We start from the raw sequence: 24491 nt of genomic DNA, 5'->3' as shown, positions 1-24491 counted from the left end.
AATAAAAGTGGATATTACACTAAGACATAAGCAAGGATTTGAAATTGGACATTTCTGTGCATCAGCATAAGAAATCGAGTCATTTGAAGAGATTGCTATAGATAGCCAACTTTTAATTCCATAGACAATGTTGTCAACAAGTGCTCTTTATGGAGAAGTTCTTAGTTGCAGTTAAGATGGCTCACTATGCTGTATACTACTTACTACTCAGCAATGTAAAAAAAACCAACAAACAACCCAAAAACCAAAACTACACTGCTTTGGTCATTATTTTCATTTGTCTAATTTTCCTCAAAATATTTTTTTAATAAGAACTGTCCAGAAAGGCACTACTAAAGCTTTTCTATTCAATTTTACATTAGTGCAATCAGTCACTTCCTTCTGCCTTTTGGGGTTTTTTTCAAACCAGAAGGGATGTCTCCCTACTCTTCCTTATTACCAATACAAAACAAGTAAATCTCATTTCTGTGTGTACAGGCATGTGAATCTCAAAGGAAAGAAGGCACATGCAATGCTATAGACTACAAACCATTTTATTTTACTTGTTCCTTTAAAATTATGTTTAAAAAAAAAGAGAATAAATTTTCTCTCTCAAACCATGCTATTTAATAAAACAGTTTCAGCATGTAGGTTGCATTTAGTTTTCATGAACAGATCTTATATAGCAAACATACCATGGAAGCCTCTATCACTGTCATAGGCAGACGTTTTTCACACTAATAAAAGCTTTGTCGCATGATATGCAAATTTCTTACCTGTAAGTTGGATTTTTTAAACAAAATTTTGTGATTATAGTGTATGAAAACACATTCATATAGTTAACTTCTCTATATCTTCCTAATCTACAAAAAAAATATTAGTAACCTGTGCACAAACCCTATCATTAACACCGAAACAAGGATATGAATACCCTCAATTACTAGGAACTAATGCAAAAGCTTCATTTCACATAACAATTTTTTTTCCTTAAGGATATCTCACTTCAACAAAAATCAAGGAAATTTACATGAGGAAATACCAAAATTTAAAGTGTATGCAATTATTTTGTACATTGTTAATTCAACTTTGTTTAGCAACACAAGTAAATACTAAGGATTATAAATTATTTGAAACATCTTATGAATTAGCATTCAAACTGCACATAAACACAACTGTGAAAAACTGATAGAAATCAATCCCGAATCCAGGAAAGATTACACAGATAGCATGTTCTTACTTAAATGACTGTATTTAGCACTTCTGAAAACCCAGAAAACATTCATCACTTGCTAGCATATCTAACTTGGAAAGGCACTGTACTTCACCTTCAGAGCACCAGAAAAATCAGTATGACCTTGATTTTCCTATCAGCATAACTGTATTGCTACTATTTCTATACCATCAGCTTGGCAGTGATAAAAGCTGAGGTGGCAAAGCAGTAGAGGTGCACAACCTGTAATCAGCATATCTTGTAGGAGTTGAGTGTTGCCACAGACTAGAGTCCTGGATAGAATTTTATAGTGTAAATATAAGGGAACGTTGTAGTATAAATTTTTATATTATAGTTTATATGGCAGGACTTGAATTTTCATAAATTTTAAAAATCCCTCAACAAAAAATCAAGTATTACCTTCAAGAAATTAATATGCAACTAATCAAATGTGAATGTCAGATCCACAAACCACTTCCAATTCAAATTGACAACTCCTTTAATTGAAAGTGTCAAAATTACTTTCCCTTGCTATAAATGCGAAGTCTCAAATCTTCAGATGAAGTATGATCTTTCCAACTCTCTCTCTACCTTCCTTTCCAATGACAGCATGAAGACCAGAAAGTTTTCACGTTTCATACATTATACTTACTCTAACATGATTTTGTTAGAACTAGAAAACAAAACTGGTTCAAAATACTTAATTAAGAGTTTAATTATGAAATTTTATTGAGGAAAAATCCAGTGCGCTTGTTCTTACCTTGGTAGAAAGACACTTTCCACTACATAGAAGTCTTGCATAAGAACATCTCTGTCTGGTTTTGATGTAAGATTTCCTACTGTGTATCCTATTCCCAACTGGATAGCACCTTTAATAGCGGAGGATGCAGTCTGTGGAGAAAGTAAGAATTCAAGCATGAGTTTGCTAAAAGCAGTTTTCTGTTCTTTATCGATGTGGTGGTTTGACCAGGAAGAAGTGGGAATTCTGGGATGCTGTGGTCAAACCAATGGGTGCTCGGATTTTGATACTGGCACCTGATGTGGCCAGTGGGATCTGGACACACAAGAGGACGGATCGCTCTCCCTCCCCTGTCCAGCTGCTGTAGGCCTGGGCCTGGACAGAGGTGGGGGGTGAGGAGGCCCTTGCGCATGGAAGGGTGGAGGAGCCCCAAGAGACATCAGGCAGCCATCCCCCAAGGAGAGACAGAGGAGAGCCGGCCGGCCCAGGAGGAAATTTGATAGCGGCCGGCCCAGGAGGAAAAGGTGGGGGGAATGCCACCAGAGCAGCAGCAAGTGTGGGAGTGCCGGAGCTCTGGGACAGGCAGAGACTGAAATTTTTAACCCTTTTTCTTACATGATTGGGACCTTGCAAAAATGCTGATCCTCCTCAGAGTTGAATAAGAAGAGAGATAAGAGATGAGATAACCAAGAACTAGGCCCGAAGGACGTGGAGAAGCCTGGCTGAGTGGAGAGAGATGATTGGAGTGGCCTTTTGGCTGGACTTTTCTTGTGTAGCCATAGACTCACCCAGTTTTATTCCTGTGACACAGAGACTGCATTTAGGGGGAGGCAGTGCCTCAGAACCAAGAGGGTTCATTGTGGGGACCCCTTGGCCCCAGGGGGTTGGATAAAAATGGGGGGAACAGATGTTCCAAAAGAGAGACAGTGCCTTTTTGGAGTGAGACAAGGCATCCTTAAAAGACAACCCTAAAAGCAGCTCTGGTCCATGCACAGTGGTGAGAGCACTGGGCATGGATAAAAGATGTCACAAGTGGCAAAAGGACTTTCCGGGCGGTGCTGAGTGACAGGGAAGCACACGAGGTTCCAGCGTGTTTCCAGGGGAAGCCTATGGTGCAAGAAGGACTCCTCTCCTCTTCATGGACTGAAATTTGAGTATTCTAAAGGGTGGTGCCAGACTGGGCAGTTGGTGATTTTGGGGGAATGTATTGGATTGGGAAATCTTGGTGGTGGGGAGGAGGAAAGTGCTTTTTTGTAAGGTTTTAAATTTTTTTTTTCTCTTATAGGTTTTTTCTTCTTTTCTTGTAGTTTAGGTAATAAAGTTTTCTTATGTTTAAGCTGGAGCCTGCTTTGCTTATTCCTGGTCACATCTCACAGCAGACGCCAGGGAGGAGGTATTCTCATGGGGGCGCTGGCTCTGTGCCAGGCCCAAACCATGACAATCGATAATATGATAGCTAAACATTTTGATCATTTTCATAACAACAACACCCTGTCATCTTCACATCCTAGACCTCAGTGATTTTTATTTAAATTTTAAAATAAAATATTTTAAAGAATCACTATATATAAAGCGAAACTTTTCAAATTACCCAAATAATTTAGATGTGGAGTTCTAACACAGCATGGAATCACAGAACAGCAGTTTGGAAGGGACCTCAAAACCATTATCCCATTATGTTCAACCTTTCTTGACAAAAGCATGATCTAGACAAGATAGCCAAGCACCCAGTCAAGCCAAATCACAAAAATGGGAATCCACCAATCCTGGGGAGTTTATTTCACTCCACTGGGAATTTATTTCATTGTTTTCACTGTGAAATATTTCCACTTGCGTTCAAGTAGAATATTCCCAGGAGTAACTTTACCCATTATGCCTCATATTTTCCATGTAAAAATCGGGCCTCTACCTTCTTTGTAACCACACTTCAGATACTGTAACATGATGATGTTTCCCCTCAACCGTCATTTCTCAAGGTTGAACAAACCCAACTCTCTCAGCCTCTCCAAATGTGTCAGGCTTCTCAGCACTCTGATCGTCTCTGTGGCCCTCCTCTCCACCCTCCCCAGCCCGTCCGTATCTTTTTTGTACAGCAGAAACCAAAACAGACAACAGTGTTCCAGTGTGTGGCCTGACAAACACTGACAAGAACGGGATAATCTCTGCTGCTGATGCCCCTGTTGATGCAGCCCAAGACCTCACTGGACTCCTTTGCTCCAGCAGCAACTCCTCACTCTTATTGAACTTTTTGCTCACTGGGACTCCCTGGTCCCTTCCCACAGAAGCTCCTCAGCCTTGAGCTCCCAGCCTGTGCTGCCCTCCTGGATTTGTTTTCTCAGGTGAAAGACCTTTCACCTGTCCTTGCTAAACTTCAAAAGGTTCTTCTTTGCCCACTCTCCAGCCTAAATCTTCCAGGTTTTCCTGCAGCATGGCTCTCCCTTGCAAAGCGCTCACTTGATCCCTGAGTGATTTTAAGTGCTCTGGATGACCACATATGAAGACACGAAACAGCATTGGGCCCAACACCAATCCCTGGGGGACCCCACTTGTGCCAGTCCCCAGCTGGGAAAGGAGCCATTTACCCCCACTCTGGGTGCTGCCTGTGGGTCTGTTCCCCACCCACTGCATGGGCAGCTTGTCCAGACTGTTACACAACAGCTGCACACGAAGTTGTCCAGCAGACTTGTTACACAACTTCACCAGAAAGCTGTGGGAGACCTTGGAGAAAGCCTTAGAGAAACACAGGCAGACCACATCCACTGCTTTCCCCCATCAGCCAAGCAGGTTACTTTGCCCTGGAAGGCAATCAGGTTTGTCAAGCACAATTTGGCCTTGGTGAACCTGTGCTGGCATTTCTCAATCAGCTTGTTCATCTGACTTGTGATGGCTCCTAGGAGGATTCTTTCCATAACACTTTCCTTTGCCTTAGTATTAACCTTCAGAATGCAGAGCCAGACCCCAAACTCCACAATATTGCGATCACTGTAGCCAAAGCCATCACTGAGATATTACAAAGCTGGTTTCCTTGGTTAGTGAGCAGCTAGTCCAGCCATGCCTCATTCCTGGTTAGCACATCTAACACTTGTATGAGGAAGCAATCCTGTATGAACTTGATGGATGTTGTGACCTGTTACATTGCTCTACCAAGATGTCTGGATAGTTGAAGTCACCGAAAAGATCCATGATCTGTTATCCAAAAGTTGCTAAGTGACCCTGATTAAATGCTTCTTCACCCTTTTCATCTTGGTTTGGAGGTCAGTAGCAGATGCCTAGTCTAAGATGCCCCTTGGAGATGTCCCTTCTGATCTTGATCCAGAGGCATTTTGATAGGGCTTCCACAGTCACTGTAGTTGACCTCTATATGTTCATGATTCACTTTTAACCCAGAGCACAACTCCTCCTCCTCTACTTTCCCGCCTGTCTTGACAAAGCCTATAACCATCCTTTGTGATCCTCTAAAAATAGTTGCAATCTAACAGGATATTCAAATTGCTTCAGGATTGTGAAGCATGAATTATATTCTGGAAAAAAACAGTCATAAATTCCAGGTGATTGTACATGCATGCCGAGGTGTCACAATGCAAGCTTATGGCTTAAATGCTGATTCTAGATGCAAATAAATGTGTTCATTACCTTCTGCCTAAAATTCAGTGCAAGAGATCCATTGACTGTGGGGAGTCCAGAGGAAAATGAAATGGGGAAAGCAAAATCTCTCTGTAAAAATCTACCCCTATAAAGTGCAATGACTAAATTCAATGGCCTGAGCTTGCAGAACACAGAGGGCTTCAAAACAACAGTGAAGGCTTCAAATCACAATGAAATTGTGATACTATGTATTTGTAAATTGAGACCATATCTGAAACTTTCCCATGCTGAATAGACAGTCATGCTGCATGAATGTGAAAAAAAAGCAGAAGTGAGTTAAAATCAGAAACTAGTTAATAAATGAATTTTTAATGAAACATGGAAGGAGTGAATAAAGAAAACCATTGGGCAGGGAAAGAATGCTATGAGGAAGGGAGTATTTTCCCTTGCACAATCACCAGTTTGAAGACAACATGTTTGGTCCCTGTTTTTAGGTTTTACCTCTTACCTACTAAACAAGCAAGAGACTAGCAGAAAACACCAGAAGTTTCATGATCAGAACCATTTCAGCCCTTGAATGGAACCATTTCAGGAGTAAAAAATACATAAGAAGTGGTTCAAGTACACAAAGCTAATCTTGTTCTAGTTCTTGGAACATCATATACTAGAGTGGCTGCTTATTTTTTGAAAAGACAGAGATGTGTAGCTCTTAAATAATTAAGACTGCACACCAAACAGAACTTGCATAACAGTTTAGAACCAGAGATTTGGTGGGAACAAACAACAGTCCATTCTGAAGTGTGACTTTGACTAGTAAAAAGATTTGGCTTTGTGTCATAAGAAGAGTCACATTTTTCTTTCCTTGAAAAGCTTCTATTCATGAGTGATTAATGCCCAACAAAAGCTGTAATTATGTAACTTTGATCAAACCAATACACATACAAATAGTTTCTGCTTCATTGCTGGATGCCCATCTTGTTCACTGCCAGAGCAAGCAACTATGTTTGAAAGAATAGCAGATAGTACAGTACAACAGAGGACATGCCATTCCAAATAAACCCTGACAAAACCCACCAAACTTCAAAAAAACCCAAGACAAGTAAACTGGCAATATGACTTCCAAAAGAAACCTCTGGATCATTATCAATTTCTTGAGGTCAGGACTGAAGGCACTTGAGATGGTAGTTCATGTCTGGACTCAGGTGTTTATTATTTCTTATCAGTGAAACAGTCTCACAACCACAAGTTTGGCAGCCTTTCATTAGCAAGGCACAAAATGGCTAACTATCTCTTGTTACAAGGTCTTTTAAGACTAAACTATCCAATTAAGAGAGGACACCTAGATTATTTTCTCTTTTAACTCAGTAACGCATCTCTCAAAGCCCACAATGTGGACTTTTCTGTCCAATTATAAAACATCATCCAAACCCATGAAAAAGAAAGGGATTAGAAGGTAAAGAAGAACAACCTGCCTCCACCCTAAAACCTCCATCTTGCTTCATATTAATTTCTATGTTCTCAAACCCCAAACTCTAAGTTTTCCACCCTGTGATATTACACAACTCCAACCAACGACACACCTGTAATCCCAGTGCTATCAATCAATTTTTGAAGCCTTCTCCACAGCCTCATGTCAATTGCCATGTTTTCTTGTGAGTCTGTGCCTTTAAGCACAGAAAGTTTAAAATTCTCAGCATCCAGGGTTCCAGCTGATCATCTTTCAAGCTCATACAAATATTTGTAGATTTTTTTTTTTTCAAATTTAAAAGACCCACAGACTTGTAGTCTCCAGAAGGCAGAACGTAAGACCTTCTAATGCAACGACACAGACCTTTCCTACAAGGTTACCTTCTTGTTAATTTCCACTCATATTCAAGAACGTCATTAGTAATCACCCATCATTTCTGTAGCAACCACAGAAGTTGGTTTAGCAGAAAAGTAATGTTATGAAATCATTCAGAATGCTTTAACAACGGCTTTGAAACAAATTGAGAACTGCTACAGTATGCTGAAGGCAACTGCTGGTCCAAAGTCCACTTTTTGTCAATCACCACTATGACCAAAGGCTGGTAACTCAGTGTGCCCTTAGCAACTAACAAGTATTTGTTTCCACAGTCCATAAAATAAAAACAGAACAAGCCTTGGAATTAATCTTTTAAGACAGCACTTATCTTAATTTTTATATTACTATTAATAATATTATCATCATTAGATCCAAGGAAAATATAAAGAAGTTCCTTCTTAAACCTTAGAGGAAATGTTCTTGAAACATCCATTTTATTACTACAAAAATGTATTTATAGGAAACTGCAAATGCAACTGGAGAAACGGAAGTCTCTTGTGATTTTTTCCTTACTTGAGCACGTCTTTTAAAGCCCATTAAAAGGCATTAAGACAGCAAAAGGCAGCAAAATCTAGTTTCAAACCTAAGGCCCTTATTTATTTTAATTTTTCTTGAATAGTCTCCTGCTGCAAAGCAAAAAATAAAATTCAGCCTTCTGCGCCATGGGTTTTTTTTCAGTCTTTCAGAGACTGAAATAAATTTTTCTTGCTATTAGTCTCATGCAGAGGTTCAGAAAATGGCGCTGGGATTATTTATTAACTGTAACTGTAAAGCTGACATTGCACAGGGACAGTACAGTAAGTCCCAGATAATTTAACCTGTTATCAACCTTCTGAAGATCAAGAAATATTAAGGGATGACAATAACCAGCAGGATAAAAATGTTGATGAATTTTAGGTTATGAAAGTGATTGAATTTGCAGCAAATGCTGTACACTATGACAGCTGTCTTCGTTACATAAAGGGGCACAAAGTAAAACTTCTCCTATTCTCTTTCTGCTGTTTAGGATATTACTGTCTACTGCACAGGTACTTTGATGCTTTTATCCTTGCATAAAAAACCAAAACTGATCTCATTATGATGAAACATACCTTTGCCTATTTTTGTCAAATGTAACCATATACTTTTTCTGCATTTGTCATATGGGGGCCTGCTAAATGGGCCTGTAGATACAAAAAATTATATGCAGACTCATAAAGCATAACAGCAGCATATAATATAGAATACAGATATATGGAATATTAGCATCACTGATAAATATTCTAGCACTCAATGCACTATTCTCTTAAATTACTTTCCCTGCAGATCAGTCTTCCATTTGCTCTACATTACTGTAAACTAAAATCCTTTTTTCAGAGTAGCAAAATAAATGAGAAATTAAATCCTCTCAAATCAGGTCTTAAGTTTGCACACGATCCCACAAATAAACTAACCAGGATTTAGACATTGTTTTTCCTACAAATAATCACTTTCAGGTAGCCTTCTAAAACTTAAATTTGTTATTTAAACAAAATAAAGGTGTTACTCCGACATTCATAATGCATATAAAGACAGTTCATAACCAGGTAGCAAAAAACCCCCAAAAAACAAAAAAAAAACCCAACCAAAAACAACAACAACAAAAAAAATCAACTAACTGAAACTATCTAACAACTGTACAGTTAGGGACAAGGCTACTGAAAGGATTGAAAAATCCTTTTTCAGTTACTTTATAGTAACTGATAAAAAATTTCAAGGATGGCAAAAATATGGATACTGTAATTTCAGAATGTATTCTATAAATTGGCCAATAATTGTTTCTGTTAGAGCATGAAGGTTATAAATTACTGGTAATTAATGGCATAAATCATTTAACAAACCATGAGCAGATTGGAGCTGAGCAGGAGGGCACAGGCTTAATCTAATTTAATAGAAGTTCCTCTCTAATGTCATTCAGTTATTTTTCTGTTCATCTTTCAAGTCTCAATTGCTCTTTGCCAAATCTATATGCATTTCCTATATGTTCATGAAATGTAGCTCTAACATTCTGGGCTTCTTCAAGTGTAGATCCTAGGGAAACCCTTTAAGATGTCATGTGAACTTTGTCCTTGTTTTCTTGTGTTCTCCCCTTTTATAACATTTTATTGCAGCTGAAGTTTGACCTATGAACTTTCTATAGCAAAGATGGTGATTTTTCCAGAAGACAGCTGGTTTATTGCAGGTGCCATAAAGTGATGCAGAGAAATTAACTCTGCCTTGGAAATTCTTCCTCATTCTCACCATGAAAGGCAAAACTATGATTGCTTTATTTTACCTTCTTTACTACTGTCATTCATACAGGTTTTTAAATCTGCCAAATGAAATGGCACAGACACCTAGCTACCACAGCTCTTCATAAGAGATGGGGAGAAAGAGATATCTGAACAGAAGTCTTCACTTGTTGACACTGCTTTGCAACCATGCATCCCACAAAGTAGTTGTCACTGGTTCATTTCTCTCTGCTACTGTATGTAGAGAAATCTGCTTTCATCTTCCTCACTATCCTACCCTTCTCCTCTGTTGGAGAATGAATTGGACTGGGGTAGAACAGCTACCTGCCTTCAGGCAAAAGTCTGAGTGAAATAAATTCTTCAAAAAAGGAAGAAAAATATTCATAGTTCTCACTTGATCAAAATTGTTGAAGCTACATGGCTTATGGCAGATCTGAATTTTCTACTACAAGTAAGCATTTGCTCTTCAGTTTTACTAGTTAACAAAAGTACTAGGAATCCACCCATGTTATCACTTCCCTGCAAACACAGTTTATCTTTTCCAGACTTCTGAGAAGATAGAACCTGCCATAAATTGTATAAACTCTTAAGCCAAACCATCTGAGGAGAATGCCTGTGAAAAACAATACATTTTCCTCAAGCAATATTTAAAAATAGCTCTCTTAGGATATTAGGAAATTTCAATTAGATTCAAGACGTACATGTGGTTATTGCCTAGTCCATTGCTCCTGCACTTGATCTGTCTTGTCTTTGAGCGCCTGCTGTGCTTACAGTCTCACTGAAACAACACTTCTTGACACTGTTTCCATTGAAACTTCTGGATGGAGGTGGCTACCCCATCTCAGCATGCTTTCGGCAGCTGACCCATAATAAATCACAAATAGGGACATGAAAAGAGCGTTACCAGAAAATCCCATTAAAATAACTAATCTTAACTGTTTTTCCACAACCTGTGACTAAGGGTCAATACTGCCATAGTACCCCCCCAGTCTTTCTTCAGTTCACACTACTTCTCTCTAGTAAATGTTTCTCCACCTTCTGCAGGTCACACTTCATGAAGGCGGACTCCTGCACATCGCGTATGCGTCTGTTCACACAATCAGAATCAGTTCAACTGCAATCAGAATGATTTTCTTTTTCAAGCTGAATCTGCTCTCCCTTTATTTTCCAAAATTGGATTCAGGTGACTCCATGGTTTTCAATTAATTTTTCCTCCATGTCAAAACATTTATGCTTAAGCTTCAGTAGTAGCCATGGACCCAACTACTCTGGTTGTTCTATTTTGAGGAAGAGAATTTGAGACCTCTGAGCTTGGAAGTAGCCATAGCTCCAGGCAAAGTTGCAGTCATTTTAGTATCTTTATAGTTGCATAAAATTTGCCACTGAGGTCCCAGTAAAGCAACTTTCAGTGATGAAACTGCAGTGTCTACAAGAAAAAGTACTTTACCTGCAAGCATTAGATGCAGAGCATAAGTCAATGCTAAAAGAGATGGAAAAAATGCTGCTTGCACATGTTTACAAGCGAGCTAGCTATTGCTAACAATAGGTAGCTGGCTTCCTTTATCCAGGCAAATTTCCTTTGCTCCTGGGAAAGTGACTCACGATATACAGTTTTGAACAGGTTACATAAAGTGCTTGTAATACACTAAACAGAAGAGCTGCAAGATATGTAATGGCAAGAAATAAATTCTAATTATATACTTGTGTGGCAGCCTTCAGACTAAACAGAGATTGTGGCAATCCAAAACAGATTTTCACAAGTGCACATTTACATCTATTTTCTGGTGTGATTTTCTTCTACACTTCTAATGTGCTTTGACAGACCTCTCTGAGCCTCATTCTTGCCACCATCCTATTATTAAGCATTAGGATACTACTGAAATCTGATTTGACAGGCAACAGACTCAGGGCTTGTGTCATTGATGGCATTGCAATGCAGAAACTGCATGTGTGTCAGCAAATTCTCACAAGAAAGTCTGCAAAATAGAGAGGAAATGAAAAAAGCAGCAACTGCATACTCCAGATGTCTGTGACTGAATACAAATATCCAAGAGAAACTATAGTCTGGTGACCTGATTTTTGCAAGCATGCAATGGAACAAATAACCAATCTCTCTTATATCCTTTACCTTGTTTCTCTGAGAAAAACCTCACAACAAAAAAGGCCCACAAACCCAAACAAACAAAAAACTCAAACCAAAACCCCAAACCAAAATCAAAAGAAACAAAGCTAACCAACAAAAAAAGCTCCACCCTGAAAGAACTGGCCACAGTCTGCACAATTTACAATTTCTTTGATCTCAAAGTTATTTTAATTCTCTACCTTAAAAGCTGCACGGAACATGTATCTGCGAAGTGTCTCTTTCATTAACTAAGTTCTTTGATCTGGGTGACTGAAACACTTTATTATTCATATTCTCACTGTAGACTTAACAACTTCTCAAAATTTACAAATAGACAGAAAATCCATAAGTAGTTTCAGATTATGATGTTTGTAAAAAATGCATGCAGTTGAACAGCTTAGCAGCCCCACCTTAAAAATCACAATTTAAAAGAGAGAAAAACACCCTGGTTTTCAAAAGGGAGGAAAAAACCAGAACCAACAAAAAACCCAAACAAAAAGCAAACAAACAAAAACCAAACTAAAAATCTAAAAAAACTCAAAACAAATAAGAAGAAAGTTGTGCTCCCTCTTCTCTCAAGACTTTGACTACATAACAACAGACAATTAAAAGCTAGAGGAGCATTTATGTCAAGATTCAGCCCCAGAAAAACTGACAGCTAAAAAGAAAACAGTGGAAAGAAGGAGCATGATTCATAATAAAAATCATGCTCTGTCTTGGTCCAGTTATGCATTTCAGAGTCTGAAAGGATAGTGTAGCAATGTTCATGCAAGCTCTTTCACAAGGTTATAGTAATTAAGAAATTTCTTGGAACTTCAAGATGTTTACATTCATGCAGATGGAAAGTCAGCTGACTACCACAGGAAATTGAAGAGCTGGAGATTCAGATTATTATATTAATTCAGATAAAGCTGTTACCTACCTCTATTTCAGCTGAGATTAACAAAATAAAAAACAAAATATTGCAATAACCTAAAATTCCAGAGAAAAACCTGATAGCCTTACAGACTGCTTTTTATTCTGGAAAGTTTTATCATGGATGAAGTCAGAGGTGCTCTTTCTGCAGATAGCTTGTTTTCATCTAACTCAGGTTAACTTAAAGCAGTGAAATACAGTCATTACTACAGAAGTTTGTAGTACATGGATAGCAGTTATAACTACCTGAAACAACCCAAAAAAGCTGAAAAAGCACCAGCTGAGGAAACAAGCTCTTCCCCAGCTCAGACTTCTGGAGAAAGTGGCACAGGAAGTCACAGGAAGGACTCTAAGTATTTTTCAATCAAACAAGTGTAACAATACATGACTGGAGAACTGTAAATGGAACATCTGTGGGCAATTTAAGACGGGCAGCTTTTGGCTGCAAACAAGCCTTCTACCTGTGTAACTTACCTAAAACCATGGAGTTAAATGAGAAATTATATGAAATACCTCTGATGAACAGAAGTCCAACCAGACTTATGCTATACTTCCAACATATACTACTGATACCTCTGAATATCCATTTAAAAACAGAAATAATGTATATGGAATATCTGAAGGAGGTGAGGATCACAGAGTCACAGAGTGGTTTAGGTTGGAAGGGACCACCAGTGGGGTCATCTGGACCAACCTCCCTGCTCAAGCAGTCTTCAATATTTAACAGAGGGTGCAAAGTTTCTAAGGAATTTGACTTTAGAAAAGAGACATTGTTAAAAGTGAGGGATCAGGCAAATATATGTTAGCAGCTAGCTCTGCATGGACAAATTTTGAGATCAAAATTTATTAATATTTTATTAAAATTACCACAAAAAGGAGAAGTATGATGACACTATTAGGTAATAATACTAAACTATTAGGGGCATACGTAGCACAGGATCTTGAGTACAGAACAACTGAAGGTGTAATTACATGAAAAAGAAATAAATTGGCATAAGATACAACAACTGGCAGTGCAGGGACAGAACTTGGAGGTGACAGTCGCTGTGATATGTGAGTGTGATGCAGCTGTGAATCACAGGTCTTGTTAGAGGTACTTCCAGTAGATACACAGTAGAATTTGCACCATAGCGAGAAGACTTTCTACAGCTTCCTCTGAAAGGCTGTGAATTTATAGTTGAAGAGGAACAGAGAAGACTATGTGGGATGACTAGGGGGAATGGAAGCTTGTCTACAGCTATTACTAGTTTAATCTAGCAACATAAACCTGGAGAAGTTCAGGCACCAAACATTTCTTCCTTTCTCATACTAATTGTCAAGACAAATTCTGACTTCTATATTTTAAAGTTGTCCGTTGGGAAATTTGAACTAACCTGTATTTAAAACAAACATTATTTCCTTTCATTTCTGAGAAAATTATCTGGAATGCTAAGGCCACCAATGTAACTGCCAGGAAAAGGGATGGTAAAAGAAATACCTTATTGATCTCCTTGACTTTACCAGCAGTTGCTGGTTGCTGTATGCAACACCCAGAAATTAAAAACCCTAATCACTGTATGTACTACAGAAGCATGTGGACTTCTGGGCTAGATTACAGAATTAATTTTAAAACAATCACCATTTCTTTGAGATGATCTGTCAAAGTAATGATCAAATTCAGTAGCTAACAATTTGGTTGTGTAAATATGTAAAGAAAAATTTGCTTTTATAGCTCAGCTTAGTCATCAAAATTGCTAGTGGACTTAAATAATGCTGGTCACAGACAATCTGTATCAGAAAAACAAACCCCAAACCACTATCAGCAATATCTAAATGGACTATTGATGCATGCTCCTACATTAAATATGTCCTCCCTTATACACCTCCTTTTAAAAAAATACTTATCAAACAAATAGTGGTCTGCTTGGCAAAGTGCTGGAAAGATGCTTTGCTTTTTGGGTTTGTAGTCTAGACACATTACATAAACACTCAAAGCATTTGGAAACTTAGTAAATTTCTTACAACAGTGTTTAAGGCCAGAGATGCGTCTGTTGCTAAGAGCAAAGAATTTCTATCAATCTAGCGATATAGTATACTTTAAAGCTGGACTAAACAAGTTTTAAATACTCATTTCTGTGGTGGATAGAAATATTTTATGATTTCACAGAAGGGATAAAGCAATTTCAAAAACCCCATGGAACATGTTTTATTTGTTCTTGGTTTTATTAAGTTCTGAAATATATTCACATACAGCAGGTCTGAATTACTGACATGAAGGGAAAACCATACAATAAAAAGGTTGAAGCTTTTATTTACCTTTTTATACCTTTTCTCTTCATTTGGCTTTCCAGCAATAATGTCTCCATTTTCAGTAACAGACGACATCTAATAACAGAAGTTTGAGTTACAAAGACAGTATCTGCTTTACAAAGGTTAATTTTTCAGAAAAATCCTATAATTTATTATCCATTTTTGCTAAATTCAAACTTTTCAGAGATATTCCTAGGGTATTTCTTGTAAGTATTTTCCACACAGCCTAAAACGACAGCACTGGCCCAGCAATTTGTCCAGCATATGACTGATTCTACATGACTCTGCTTCTTTTCCCCACACCAGTGTGCAGTGAAGTCTTGCTCCTCAGCCTACTGCATGAGATGTTCTTGAAAGGGCAAAACCATGAAGCTCATGACTCAGATATTCAGTGGCATGTCTCAGTAGTCTAAGGTCTTTGGCTGCATCAATATGCTGTATCTTTTTAAAGTAGCAAGGAAATAATAGACTACCACAGAGTTGCAGAATATTCTGAGTTGAAGGCACCCACAATGTTCACCGAGTCCAATCCTTAAGGGAACTGCCCATATAGGGATCAAAGCCACAGCCTTGGTATTATTAGCATCATGCTCTAACTATTTGACATTGTATCCTATCACAGCTCTAAGACCATTCTAGACCAAGAATAAACCACTAAGATAGAGATCACCTTGGTAAGACGATCTGAGTGCGTTGGCCAAAGTAAACAAAATAAAAAGGCACAATGACATGGTTTAAAATAATTCTAAATTTTACCAATACTTTAACAAGGGAATTATACTTACCCTTATGAACAACAGAACAGGTCATCTGGAGCTGAGAGTGAAGATCAAGCCATTCATTGGTGGTGGTAATGTTTCTTGCAGCCTATAAGAAATATCTGTCATCATTATGCCTTAACAAACTTTCATCCCACAGAATAGCTGTAGATTTCCTTTCATTACTATTCTTCAGCCCAAGCAAGCATTCAGCTACAAATGAGGCTTTTTAAGAATCATGTCAAATAACTTGGTTACTATAATTAGAACTTGGTATACTTAAAACATATAACTTGGTTAATATACTTAGAAACTGGCAGTATTACACAGGAAGGAATCAGTGCAGAGTAATTCCTTTTTGCCCTAGATATTTCATTCCTGTGGCACAAGCACCTCTTCAATAAAACATTTATGTAGAGCAGTCCACATACATGCTCTGGAGTGTTGTGTAATTACATGTGTTATTAAACTTATAGCCTTATAATCTCCAATCACTTATAAGAAATGGCTGTGATGGTTTGGAAGACAGCACATTGAAAAGTTTCAGATTACAAATTTAAAAAAATCTAACGATACCTCAAATGAGAAGAAAATCTCTCTTTGTCTTTAAGCAGTTCAAATAGCATCTTGTACATAACAAAAAATTGATTTAAGAAAGTATTCTAGGGCCTCATTCCATGATTTTAATTTTCCCTCAATCTAAAGGGTATACTTAGCACTACCAAGGAACCTTTTAATAAAAGGAGTCAAACTCACTATTTTCCTGTCCTTTTCTTCAGAGAAATGTCTGAGCCAAAAAAAGAAAAAGTTGGGGTGACACAACAAATAGAAACTTGGAGTTTCTGAGAAGAAAACAATGCCTCCTTAGAAAAAGACACCTCTTACGTTGCATACCAGTCCTTTCCTCTGCAGCTAACTGCACTCTTCATTGTAGCCTCCATTTAAGTAATGTGTGTTAATGAGTAATTCCTTCATCTGGATATGCATTAGCAGTCTCCTGTGCACTGAACTCCTATTTAAAGGCAACAACTTAGTTTTTATAGCTTTTTAAATTGTATGTAGTTCACCTCACTCACCTATATTCACACATTTAATATTAATATTCAGCCATGCTTACAACTCTCTCAGTATACAAAGGCATCAAGAACTTGCTAAAATAGCTTTTGCAGGAAAAGAAATGTCATTTTAATTACTAGTAGAAGACCTTTTAAATAACTGATCACTCGGTTAAAACACCAATCCCTACCCAAGCTGTTGTTCTTCACATACCTCCCAAGACTATTGATACAATATGATGTTCCACTACACACAAAACTTCCTAAATTATGAGCACACAGATTCGGCAAAAGCCTCACATAAATGCAACATGGGAGCTTTCATGCAGTAAGTTAGCTGAAGAAAGCACTCATACTAGATGTGGGAGAAAAGCCTGGTTTTTTCCCAGCACAGACAAATTATTCAAGAACATTTCACTTATGTGAAAATATACCCCTGCAATGCTGACAACGATAGCAAACAGACAACGAGAGACCAAGTTCAGTAACTACCAAGTATAAAAACTCATACACGATAAAGAAGGCAAATTTTTCCTGTAGGTGTTAGTTCAATTCCTAAAGGCATCTAGAATAGAACTATTTTTGTTCTAATCTTTTGAGAAACAACACACCAGTCTATCTTAACTGTGGTTGTGTTAAACAACTTTCAAAATCTGTGCTGTGACAACCATCTCTAGTTCCATGCTAACAATTTTCTGCAAAGCAAGTAATACTTTGTGTATTTTCCTCCTGCCTTAGAGCTACTGAAGCAGTACAACAAAGTGTCTTCTCACACACTTTATAAAGCGCAGAGCAACAGCTACTGTCTCAGTTCTGATGAGGTTTAACAGTTCAAAGACAGTCACAACTTACAGTCCTGGACTCACTTCCAGGCTAAGCTACAACTATTTATTTTTTTGTTACCATAGCAGGAAACTACTAAAGCACTGTAACTAAAGCACTGAAGCTCTGTACATGTCTGACAAAGGAAAAGCTCACAATAAAGTAAGACATGGGGTGGGGGCGGGTAGAGGAAAAAAACATTTGATTTCAGAAATACTGTAGTGAGCTGACTTTGGCTGGAATAAAGTTAATTTTCTTCACAGTAGCTAGTGTGGGGTTATGTCTCAGATTTGTGCTGGAAACAGTGTTGGTAATTCAGGGATATTTTCTACTCTTGTATAGTGCTTACACAGCATCAAGGCCTTTTCTGCAGCCTTGCTGTGCCCTTCCAGTGCATGGGCTGTCAATGCACAAGGATCTGGGAAAGGAAACAGCTGGGACAGATGAGCCCAGCTGACCAAAGGGATATTTCAGACAACATAGCATCATGCTCAGCATATGGAGCTGGGGGAAGAAGGGAGTAAGGATGGTCAAAGTGACAGTGTTTTCCTTCCCAAATCACTGTTACATGTTATGGGGCCCTGCTTTCCTGGGAATGACTGAACAGTTTCCTGCCCATGGAAAATGGTGAATGAATTCCTTGTTTTGCTTTGCTTGCACACATGGCTTTTGATTTACCTATTTACCTATTTAGAAAGAAACAGTCTTTATCTCTGCCCCTGAGTTTTCTCACTTTTACTCTATTGATTCTCTCCCAGATTCCAACAGGGGGTAGTGAGTGAGCCAGCATGTGGGGCTCATGGGCTTAAACCATGAGTGAAAGATGGCTATAAAGATCTTGTCTTTAGCTCCTTAGATGCTATCCTACCTGATAACAAAGAAAGAGAAACATTAAAGTACAGAAGGAATTTAAAGTTTTTTTCCCCAGTACTCTTGAAGAGTCAACATTTTGGTCACAAATCTTACATGCAACAAAAACTACTGTCTTCTTGAAACAGAAGATTACAGCCTTCAGCTCCAGCCTTCTGCTCCAAACACCTCCTAGTGCTAAATGCAGACTTTGAAAAAAATCATATCTATTCAAAGTATGCTTCAGGAAAAAAAACCATAGTGTTTCACAGTTTAGTTTCTCACACTAGAATCATAGAACCACATGCTTCTTAACTAACACAAACTGCAATTTCCATCACTCTGGAGGAAAGGTGCCATATGCGTTTTCCTCTAGAGCTACAGGGACACCTTTTTAATTTCTCTAATCAGCCAGAAGCCCACAATGTCAACACCACCCTGCCCACCACATAGCTGGCATTTTGGAACAGAGATGACAGACAGCAAATGTGAGCTTCCTACCCAGCTTTGATATATTTTCCGGAATTTTTAATTCCACGTTCCTTATATAGTCAAAATTTATCTTTTACTAACAGTATAAGGTACTCATTTTTCCAGACTGTAAATAACCAGCTGTTTTCACACAACCTGAGTTGCTGAGGCCCAGCTCACATGAGCAGGCATTTGTACCTTACATCCAAATGGCCCCTCAGCTCAAATTTAAGTTAACTTTAGAACTTCCAACAACTTCAATGAAAGCCAACATCCATGAAAAAAGCTAGTGCTAGATTCCTACAGGCCCATGTATTAGTTCATTCAACCAAAAATCAGGTCTGCTTTCTTCCATTACCATGAAAACTTTTTGGGTTTTTTTGGAGAATACATTTCTTAGTATATTTAGACCATTTTCTTAAATAAATACTTTTTAAAAAGCATTAATAAAACATGCTGTTGAGGAATCACACTCCAAATAAAAGCCATGTAACTTTTTATTATATGTTCTTGCAATTGTAATTACATGTTCTTGGTCTGACTGATAGTTAAAATTGAAATAGTCTTCATAGCTTTTAATGCAGACATATCCCTGGATGTACTGCTGTCAGGTCTCTGCAGTGAGTTACAAAACTCACACAAAAGAAAACAGATTTATAACTTCTCACAGGTGTAATCTTTAATTTTAAATATGAGGAGGAAAAAAAACCAAGACAAAACAAGATCAAATGAAGCTTTAAATTATCCATTGGGCAGAGGGAGAATACTAGAAATTAAAGAATTCAAGAAACAATTATGTATGTTTAAAATTAATAATATACAAATAAAATAGATGGTACAGTGCAGATTTTTCAGTCTCAAACACACAAATATATTTTCAGGACCACTTTGGATTGGTTTTGGTTTTTTTCTGGCAAGTGAATGCATTGGGACGGAATACACAATTTTGGACTCAATACAGAAACTTCATTCTCATCGTTCTGGGCATGTCAGATTACCTATTTATTTAACTGTTTCTTAATCCTTGAATAGTTCTCTTTTGCCAGGAGGACACTAAATCCTCAGAATGTGTCAGGAAACTTCTCAGAAAAGCACAAAGACTCTTACATTAAATTCATACGAATGGTACTAACAGAACCAGACCAAAAAAGATTATCAGAATAGTAATTGTATCTGTCCTAAGTAAGTGGGACTTTACACACCAAGACTGCATTCTTTCTTGATCACAGCAGTTTGTCAGTACAACATGTAAGGATGTCAACAAGAATTTCTAGTCCTACAAATAGCATTTATAGTGAATTTCATTAAAAAGAATCATCAGGTCAAATTCCTTTGTAACTCCTGTCTGCCTTCTGTTACTACTTTGAAGCAGCAGCTTCTAAGACAACTATGAAAATCATAGTCATTCCATTATTGCAAAACTCTTACTGATGAGATTTGTTCAGACATATTTTCCTCATGGAAGCTGTGAGAGTAGCATTTAAAGTCAGCTCTTCAACTCACTAAAAGGACTTGCAGATCCGTAAGACAGCAGTCTTCCACCAAACCACATTGAGAGCAGACATAGACTGCTAGATTTCAGCTCTGATGTGAAGCTGGAGACCTTGGTTACACAAAATTTTGTCAGAAGAGGCAAGTCTTCCAAGCCAAAAATGCTCTATAGTGGAAGAAATCCATGAATACATATTCATTAATGAAAAGTTACTACTTTCCTACTTGTTCTCTTGCATTTCCCTTACCCCAAGCTCGAGCACCCAAAAACCATTCATGGTATTCTTGGAGCTACCTGAAGGCAGCTCCAAGATCAAAAGGCACTATTAAAGCTAACTCCCCTCCTTCTTTGAGATGCTAAAGATTTGAGTTCATACTTTCTTACTGAACATACTTCATACTGAACAAACTTCTCTTACAGATGATGCATTTATAAAGTCTCCCTCCTGTCTGGATTCTCTGCCAACTAATACAATATACACAACAGCACTGGATTTCCAAATTAGATCTCATCTTATCTTGCTTATTATTCCATGAAACTTGCTGGTACTCTGGACCCTTGTCAAATTTATTAGATTATTTGTAAATTAAGGAGTTTGGGACACAAAAAATCCTCTGACATACATAAGAATTGCCTACACACATCATGTTTCCATACAAAATCCATCCACAGGTATCAGCATACTATCAGCACTATTTTCAGAAGGCTCAAGAGGCAAATGTCTTGTTAGCTTCAGGTGAATAGTAGGACTTATATTGGTTTTATTGCATTTTAGCTCCTTAAAGAAGCTTTTCTCCACACTTTAAAATAATGCTCACTATAATTTTCATGGTTTAATTGCCTTCCTTCTTAGTTTATCAAACAATAAAGAGTGGTATTTAGGAACCTGCAAGCACTGCTAGGCAGAGTGCCAATACACAGATCTAAAGAGTTGAAAGGAAGCATAATTTAATGCACAGGGTGGCGAAAGGAACAACACATCAAAGATCCGACAGCTTTCTCAACAGTCATCACAAGTTAACCCCCTGTCCAAAAACCCTATGTCTTTTAATGTCAGAGAACATTTTTCATACATGAGTGCTCAGGCAGTTACATAGCCTGCAAATAAAAATTTAGGTAATGTATATAGCCACTCATTTACAAGAAAAAAAAAATATATACACACAATCCAGCTCTCTATCTTTTTTTTTTTCATAATATCCCAAACACTAGTTTGTGGAATAGATTCACTTTGTATCAGAAGGACACGTAGACATCTAAGATCAAACTTATATGCTCCCATATCTGAAACATCTGAGGAGTAAAAGATAACATACATATTTTTAAGCTATCCTTCATTATCATTATCCTGATAATGAAGTAAATGTTTACATGTTGCATTGGACTCAACAATCACTTAAAAGTCATCAAAAGCCTCAAATCTAAAAAAATTTGGATTTTCACTCTGAGAGCATTTAATCCACCCAATCCCTGTAATGCCTGTCAGCCTAACAAATCTCTACTGCCAAGTGCTGTGACTTCCACTCTTCACAGAAGTACTGAGAGATCTCTTATGTCTAATACTGAAAAAGAAGTAGAGCAAACTTTTTACTGCATTTTAAACACTATTCATTTATGTCACTAAAAAAGTAATTTAAAAAAAATCTATCTTTTCTGTCTATCTGGCAGGAAAAAAAAAGAAGTGTCATATGAATTTAAAGAAGGAGGGGAAAAGTAAAGAAAAACCCCAAACAATTAGGTCTGAAACCTCGTCAAGATCTCCCAGCCCACAACTGATTACAGCGGTTTTAAGGGTGACTGAAAGTAAAATATTCCATGTAAAATTTGTGATAGTACTTGTGAAAACTGGAAAATGCTGTTCTTGCTAATTAATGCTAGAATGAACAATTTCAGAGTACAGAGAACAGCTAAAAAAAGCAAATCAGAAACTGTGTAGCCTGTGATGCCTAACAAGAAAAGCCAATCAAACAACAAAAACAAACCAAAACAAAAAAAGCCCTGATTAGTCTATCTGATTTCGTTTTTATTTTGCCTCAAAAATAATCAGATAAAATCAGAAGTCATACACAAAATGATGAAATTCACAAATAAAATAAAAGGGGGGGAAAATCTCCTCTTTCTCCTGGTCTTTGTAGTACCATCAGCCCACCACAAATGTTACAGTGGAAGCAGGGAGGAAAAACCAACACAAAACTGCCATTTAGACTGTACATATACTCTAAGTCATGTCAGCTGTTCACACCACCTTTATTTACCTAGCTTTAATAACACACATTAGTTTCAGTGCCCTGACAGATCTTTTAGTCTCTCAGCAACTAAACTGAGCACAATGCTAAGATTCTGATACTGTTTGATTTCCACAGTTGCCCTCCCCTCCTTCCTCCCCTCAGTTTCAGGAATACAGCACAGTACTTGGCTGGCTTTTAAAAATGTCATTATAGGAGTAGGATTTTTTTCTTAGTTTGCTGGCTGGATTTGAAAAGTAACTTATCATACTATTCATACTATAAAAAACATATGTTCATATTGTAATGTTTTGATTTACTGCAAGAAATGTCAGATCATCTATCTTCCTCCTCTAGCTTTCAGATGGGAAAAAAAATTAAAATGTGGAACTTCAGAAAATACTACTTTCATCAAATACTCAGAATACATCTGATTACCCAGAAGATTTGAAAACCTACAAGAGTCCCTTCCTCTTCCATTTAAAGTAGTCCTTGTGCACTAACTTGTTCTTCAAGGTGAAACACACTACCATTGTAATATCCAGGGTCACCAGAGCAGCTTCACAAACTGTAGCTACAAATCATATCCTTCATTTCAAAAATAGTCTGCTGACATTCTTTCAGATGGAAATGATTTTACAACAATGCAAATAAAACTGAAAATTCATTGAAGGAATCAAAGGGGAGAAGTCCTTGGAAACATGGCATACTGTGCTCATTCAACAAAGCACATAGATTTTAATTTCTAACTTCTGTATATTGTCAATTCTGCATGTGACAGATAAGCTGCACAGAAGAGGCGGGTTGGACTTTGTTCCTCCTCCATGAATTTCCAAATTCAAGGCTTCATTCCAAGGGCCTTAAATCTACCTCACTCCTCTATTCCCTATTAGCCTACTTAGCGTTTTCTGTCAACTACTGTGTCTTCTGCTTTCCCCAGAAGCACCTGAGGATCTCTTACATCTTGCCAAACACCATTTGTAAAGACAGAGCAAACTTTCTACTGTGTACTAGATGGTGTTGATGTCTTAATAACCTTGGGACTTTTCCAAATCAGGGAGCTCAGATCAGCAATCAGAAAGAACAAACATTTGATCTGACATAACTGACGTCAAATTGTGTATCTTGCAGAAACTGTTAACAGGCCCTCCTTTTGCAAAGTGAAATGGCCCCATTAACTTCTCATTATTTAGTAACAGTCTGAAAGCATACAAAGCAGAAAGGCATATTTTTACATAGCCAAAGAAGACTTGCCAATTGCTACTTACATTTTCACTATTCTGATTTCATGTGCACTTTTACAATAACAGCACAATAACAGCACTAGAAGAAGAAGACTAGCAAGATTTCTCTAAAGACATCTGGAATTACAAATTAATAAAAGTGTCAAGATAGGGTTTGTCTTTGAAACCACTGAAAGAAGAAAACATCTGCATGCTATATACAGAAGAAAACATCTGTATGCAATATAAGTTAGGGTAGTATCACAGTGAAGGGCACAAGTAGAAGACTTGTCAGAGCCCAGAATTAGAGTTCTGCTCCTTTACTTTAGCAATTTTGGTATGGCAATGGACTACTGTTACTAACACATACTGCGCTTTGAGATAAAGCCACCACGTGATGCATCCTGTCCAATAAAATAATGCAGCACACTGAGACAAATGGTTGATAAGGAAAAAGCACAAGGAGAGGGAAAATTCTTCTACATTTGTCTTTGGTACGTGCAAAATAGAGTGACAGGGATCATGCAACACTGTGGTCATGATTTCTTGAAAGGAAAGCACGACAAGCTGCTTCACTCATATAAGCAGCAGGTAAGATTCGTGGGGAATGAAATCTCATGTATGGCAAAAAGGAGATCATCGGAAGTGTCCATTTCTAAAGGAAT

General features: G+C 37.7%; 1 protein-coding gene across 2 annotated transcripts in view; it reads right to left on the bottom strand.

Moving 5' to 3' along the window:
- Positions 1–24491, bottom strand: part of PIP5K1B (phosphatidylinositol-4-phosphate 5-kinase type 1 beta) — a 98846-nt gene that overhangs the window by 46374 nt on the left and 27981 nt on the right. For both annotated transcript variants that reach the window (XM_058044372.1, XM_058044371.1), the window contains exons 4-6: positions 15717–15798; positions 14938–15006; positions 1950–2080 (exon numbers count right to left, since the gene is read on the bottom strand). In XM_058044372.1, coding sequence (XP_057900355.1) covers positions 1950–2080; positions 14938–15006 — 200 coding nt within the window. In that variant the 5' untranslated portion in view covers positions 15717–15798. The remainder of the gene's footprint in view (positions 1–1949; positions 2081–14937; positions 15007–15716; positions 15799–24491) is intronic.

The sequence above is a fragment of the Melospiza georgiana genome, chromosome Z, assembly GCF_028018845.1.
Source record: "Melospiza georgiana isolate bMelGeo1 chromosome Z, bMelGeo1.pri, whole genome shotgun sequence".
Classification (NCBI taxonomy): domain Eukaryota; kingdom Metazoa; phylum Chordata; class Aves; order Passeriformes; family Passerellidae; genus Melospiza; species Melospiza georgiana.
This window is presented reverse-complemented; position numbering and strand designations above follow the sequence as displayed.